Here is a 6000-nt window from a genome sequence, read left to right on the forward strand (position 1 = left end):
GAATGATGCTTTGTCAGACTCTGATTCATCTGAGCCTAGGCTTCTGAGTCATAAACTGGACCAAAAACAGACAGGTTGAAGGAGCCCATGACGAAGCTGTATAAAAGGCCAAATACAGAGGGCAAGTTATTTGGTTGCAGTCTGTCTGTTTTAACTATTTTTTAATCCACTCTGCATTTTGTATTTTCTTTATGTAGCATCTTGGCAAGCTTTATCTCTGGCCTGTTCAACCTGTATGAAGATTTATATTTTACATATTTGGAAATCAATCCACTAGGTAACTCTTCTTTCTGTAACATTTCATTCTGTGAACTGCATCTCTCAGTAATTCATTATAGTGTGGTGGAAGAGAAAATGAAGATAAATATAAGATCTCTGCTCTAGACAGCCAGTATATATTCCAATACACAATTGTTACTGGAGTAATTTTAAATTGGTCCATCGCAAACAGGCAATGTAGGAGGTGCCCATCAATCTTTGAGAATGCTGAAGCAAGTGAACAACTTCTGAGATTAATTTGATGTCAGTTTCTAGCAGACTGCTAAAAACAAAGTCTGCTCAAACAGTCCTAAAAAGCAACCTTTGAATTTTTACATTTTGTAAATCAAATGAGGGCCACACTAGAAGTGACATTGAACATATCATTGTCTCTCGTATTTAAAATACATCATGACCCTTCACAGTACTGCTTATTTGGAAAAGAAAGGAAACAAACAGGGAAGCCTTGTTTAAAAATCCAACTAGTTTGGCCATGAGAGATCTGGTCACATCAGAACATGTAGCTTCTTCTATTCCTGAGAGTCACTTTATATATTATATGAATATGGATACAAATGTGTATATGGGCAGTTTCCCTCAATATTATAGCTGCTTCCAGAGCAGAGGCAGCTAACTACGTGGTGACAATTTTCACCTCCTTTCCACAAGCTATACCAGCTCTTTTAGGTGCAATAGAAGTGACATCATGTTACGTCTGGTTGCTATTTACAGAACATTTTGGAGAGGATTTGGAGGGCTAAAGTGCTGCATTTGCAGGCAATTTTGGAGTTATTTTGGAGTGAACAATTGGCCCAGTTGTTTTTAAATGATGGGTAGGTTCAGTGGCTTTCAGTGGTCTCCTGGAGGACCACAGAAGTGGAGCTCACTGGCTGCACTTTCTTCACCCTTCCTCAAGAAAAAACCTATGAAATAGAGTACCACATGTAATACAAAAAGCATCTCAGCATGAGGTTCATGAATTGTTGTTGTGGGTTTTTTTAATCAGTTAGCTCCTGCTGGGAAAATAGTTCATGCTTATCTGTTTTTCCCCCTTTCCTCCCCCTGCTTTCAAATGAAGTTGTAACTGTGGACGGTGTTTATGTACTAGACCTGGCTGCAAAGATTGATGCAACAGCTGACTACATCTGCAAAGTGAAATGGGGGGATGTAGACTTCCCCCCTCCCTTTGGAAGAGAAGCTTACCCAGAGGCAAGTGAAAAATTCTTTTTGATATGTTGCCTGTGCTACAGTTGATCCACCTTATCCATAGATTCTTTACCACAAATTCAAGCATCCACAACATGAAAATATTAAGAAAATATATAAATTACAAAAAACAAACCTAATGTTGCCATTTTATGTAGTGGACACCTTTTAACTATTCATTGTATTTAATGGGACTTGACCATCCATGGATTTTGGTATCCATGGAGGGGGGCCTGGAACCAAACTGCAGCAGATATCAAAGGCCCACTGTAGATAATTCAGTACCTTCCAGATTTTGAGCTGCAATTCCCATTATTCTTGACCATTAGCCATTCTGATTAGGCTTACAGGAATTGCAGATAAAACATCTGGAGGGCACCAGAATGCTTATCCCTAAAGCACTTGAATGTGGATCCATGGTAGTGTCACATCAGGGCTAGGGAAACTCTGGTTCAGATCCCCACATTGATTAATGTCACAAAGTGACCTTGGGCTAGTCACCACTTCTCAGACTAACCTACCTCACTGGGCTGTTGCAAGGTAAAATGGGTGAAGATAACCACAGTTGCTGCCTAAAGCTCCTCCAAGGAAAGACTGAATATAAAGTTGTTCTTCCTATAGCACAGTTGTTATAAAAGCTTTCATACTATTATTGAGTTTTAGAGAGAAGTTTTCATATCCTTTATTTTCCAGCAAGGGTCAGCCTATTTGCATGTATCTGTGCAATTTATTTTGCTATATTCTTGGGAGAGCAAAACAGAAGAAATTTCTGGTATTAACAAACTGCAGGCCATCTCAGAAAACAAGTGTCTAGACTCTATTCAGAAAGCCGAGTCTCTGGAAAATATGTATTGCTTACTTTGCTTATTCAAGTGAGTACTACCCAAGGAGGAAACAAAGTTCATAGTTGCCAGTTTAGTGTAATGGTTTGAACTAAGACTCTGGGAGACCCGGCTTAAATCCTTGCACAGCCATTGAAACCAACTGGCTGACCTTGGGCAAGTCTTACTCTCAACCTTGGAAGGCAAAGACTGAACAAATCTTGCCAAAAAAAACCCATGATAGGGTTGCCATAAGTCAGTAATGACTTGAAGGCACACAACAACAAGAAACTCCACCCTTAGTGGGAAGGTCAGCAAATCGTGGAAGAAGAATTCCATATATTCTCAGCAATGTTTTGGGGTATGAAGTATAAAGGCTTGATGTGATAAAATGGATTATACCACTTCAAGCTTTAGACAGAATCATACATACAACAGAATCATGTTGCTAGGTCTAACTTCACTGGATCCATTGGATTAGTGAGATTGACCCACAATTTAGCATTTGATTTTGTGGGACCTAGTCTAGTTGGACTGGCCAAGAGGATTCAGGCCATTGCATACCTTCTTTGCATTAAAAATACAAATTCCCAGAAATGGAAGCATAGCACAATAAGGAGCAGGCTAGACCAACACCTTTCCTACTTGTGTGCTAGGTTTTGGCTTCCTCTTGTACAAAATACAGACCTGGGAATATGCAGAACTTGGAAACATTACTTTTGGATTACAACTTCCAGAAACCCCACCTAGCAAGGACTTTAGAGATTCTGGAAATTGTTGTCTTAATTTTTTCAAGGATCTGGGAATGTGTACTGGTGACTTCAGTTATTCATGTGAAAACAGCCAAAGGGGAAATAGTAAGTACTGTTGGCAGTATTTATTCCCTTCCCATGCAGATGTTGTAATAGGTGGGTCATGGGGAAAGCCTCCCATGTACTTTCAAAGGTTTTGGAGACTCTTTGGATGCATCAGTTACCAATCCAGTGGCCACCCGCTCTACGTGGCTTCTGAATTTTCTTGGCTGAGACAGAACTGAAATATGAGTAAGTAACCAGGGCTGTCTGGAAGTCTGTATTTTCTTCAAAACAGCTCATTACTGTTCACCCAAAATATGCATGTCTCCAATGCTCTGCAAGATATCACCAACAGCTGTCTAGTGCTCTGGCATCTTTAGAAATATAATAATTATAATGATATACAAATAAGGTAGGCTGTCTGTTCTTTTTTAAAATGTATTTTAGCCAAGAAATCCATTTAGATGATTCCCCACCCCGCTGCCTTTTCTCTCCTTTCCCCACCCGCATGGTTATGGCTCAAGTGCTGACACTTAACTCAATTTGGCAAGGTTTCTAATGGATGAGTTTTAATTTCAGCCTCACTGAGTCATCCTCCATGCCAAGCGCTAATGAAGACTCTTAGACTGCCTGTACTTCTGAAGCATTCTAATGAATATGGGCTTGGCCTCTGGGAACTCACAAGCCAGTCTTGGCAGATGCCTGTACACTTACTCAATAACTATATTGGCCCATTTCTGTTTCTACACATTTTGTGATTGATCATGAGTTGTATTTTGGTCTCTCAGTGTTTTTTGTTGTTGTTGTTTGTGTGTTTATTTATTTTTGTGGTGACTGGAGAGCACTGAAGACAATAAACAGCAGCACCTCTGTTTTTATTGCCTTCTTGCCACCCTCAAACACAGACACTTTTGATATTTTATAGCTGTGTTTGGATCCTAGACAGTCTTGCTTTTTTCCTCTTTTCCTTTAGATTGCATCTGCAGTGAATCTTCAAACTACTGTAGTTTGAAATCATTAATTGTTATTTATTAGAATACTAAAGCACCATTCTCTGTAGAATTACTAAGGTAGTAGTAGTTCAGTTCATCTTTATTACGATCACAAACTAACACATACTGAGGTGGTTGTGTGCTGAGTGTTAACACTGGAAGATGAGAGACCCAACACCTGGGTTAAATAATACAGATTAAATGGGGGAAATTACTGCAGAAAATTGGTGAAGGAATTGAAGGTAACTGCCTCTGCCCCCACTCCCAGATTCCCCCTTCGCATATGCCACCCATGAGCAGGGTGTGCCTTGGCTTTTTTATTTTAATTGTCAAATCACAATTTCATTTGCCAAATGGCTGGGGCAGGTAAGACTCATTTTCACTCTCCTGGAGCACCCCAGCTTAGTCTTTCAAGGGTGTAGTGTGCCACCCTGAAAAATGCTGATCTGTGATTCTAATGCTGTTGGGGGTCTTCTCGACAGGAAGCCTACATTGCTGATTTAGATGCCAAGAGTGGAGCCAGCTTAAAGTTGACGATCCTGAATCCCAAGGGCCGAATTTGGACCATGGTAGCTGGAGGTGGTGCATCTGTGGTATACAGGTATGGTGCATAGGATGTTGTGGAAGTGGTGTGGCATTTACACAGTATGGGGGCAAATGGGATCCAATGTAGCAGCAGGAGGAGGAAACCTCCAGCCTTGACAACATTACCTCTTGGGATGATTTGGCAGTCTGTGGTTTATTTTTTCAATTCTTTTTTAAAACAGATTTCTAATCCTTATGGCAAAAACATGTAATGAGAGTTCACAAAAGCTTGTTTCCAAAGTCTGGTGGAAAACCTTCCATGGCTTGCATGGTTCTACCGTGGAAACATCATAGTTCCTGATGTTTGGAAGGAGTACTGTGCTCAGCTCAGCTACACACACTTATTTTCTTTACCTTCTTACGAAACCTTAATTTTAAACTTTGAGTATACCATATATACTTAACTATAAATCGATCTCATGTATAAGTTGAGGTTTGGGGGCCAAAATTAAGGATTTTTATATGGCCCATGAATAAGTTGAGAGTAAAACCTACAGGCTTGTAACAAAGGAGCCAAAGGATGAAGCAGAGGAAAACAATGCCAAAGAACTTAGAAAATGTCAGCAGGCATAACTGTTTGTGCTCATACTAAAGACAAGATGGATGAGAGTAGAATGGGGTCAGTGCTTCCAGGACAGATTATGCTTTTGCCTTTCACCAGGGGATGGTTCCTTTTTTTTATAGTGTTAAAGTACAGCTCTTACATTGACCCGTGGATAAGTCAACTCAGGTTTTTTGGGTCAATTTTTTGACCACAATTTCTAGATTTATAAATTAGTATATACCTTAATTTATGTAAAATAAAGCTATATGTGTGCATGTACTATAATTCTGCCAGATTCTTATCATTTCTAACTCAACTGGCTCCTGCCTCCCTGCAACTTGCAACCTACCTACTCCCAGCTATTGGCTGAGGACTGTTGTGGAAATGTTTGCAAACATTTTAATGGCTGCAGCATAATTTTCTGATACTAAATAAATGTTGATTCTTGGTTGGTGTTCTTTCTCCTACTCTGTTATTTATCATACACAATAGTAGAATAAAGCCTAATTCTTCCTTTACCTTCCAAGAGGGCTTGTGACCATCCTTGGCTCTGCAAGTTAAGCCTTCTAATATTATTTGTTGCCTGTTAGTTGATGTTTTTAACCTGTTGTTTGCTTATTTTATTAGCTTGTATTACTATCTACCGTTACATGCATTTGTTATTTTTAGATTGTATGTCACTGGCAGGTTTCATTATTCTTATTGATTTTATCCATTCTCTGCTGTGCAAATTTACAGCGCTTTATAAATATAATAATAATAATAATAATAATAATAATAATAATAATAATAATAATAAT

General features: G+C 39.2%; 1 protein-coding gene across 4 annotated transcripts in view; it reads left to right on the forward strand.

Moving 5' to 3' along the window:
* ACLY (ATP citrate lyase) overlaps positions 1–6000 on the forward strand; it is a 65433-nt gene that overhangs the window by 28250 nt on the left and 31183 nt on the right. For all 4 annotated transcript variants that reach the window (XR_006104690.1, XM_042475807.1, XM_042475809.1 and 1 more), the window contains 3 exons: positions 198–277; positions 1337–1467; positions 4554–4672. Coding sequence is in view for 3 of the 4 variants with exons in the window: in XM_042475807.1 (XP_042331741.1) it covers positions 198–277; positions 1337–1467; positions 4554–4672 (330 nt within the window). In the remaining variant the exon portion in view is untranslated. The remainder of the gene's footprint in view (positions 1–197; positions 278–1336; positions 1468–4553; positions 4673–6000) is intronic.

The sequence above is a fragment of the Sceloporus undulatus genome, chromosome 6 (genome assembly GCF_019175285.1).
Source record: "Sceloporus undulatus isolate JIND9_A2432 ecotype Alabama chromosome 6, SceUnd_v1.1, whole genome shotgun sequence".
In the NCBI taxonomy this organism is placed as follows: Eukaryota; Metazoa; Chordata; class Lepidosauria; order Squamata; family Phrynosomatidae; genus Sceloporus; species Sceloporus undulatus.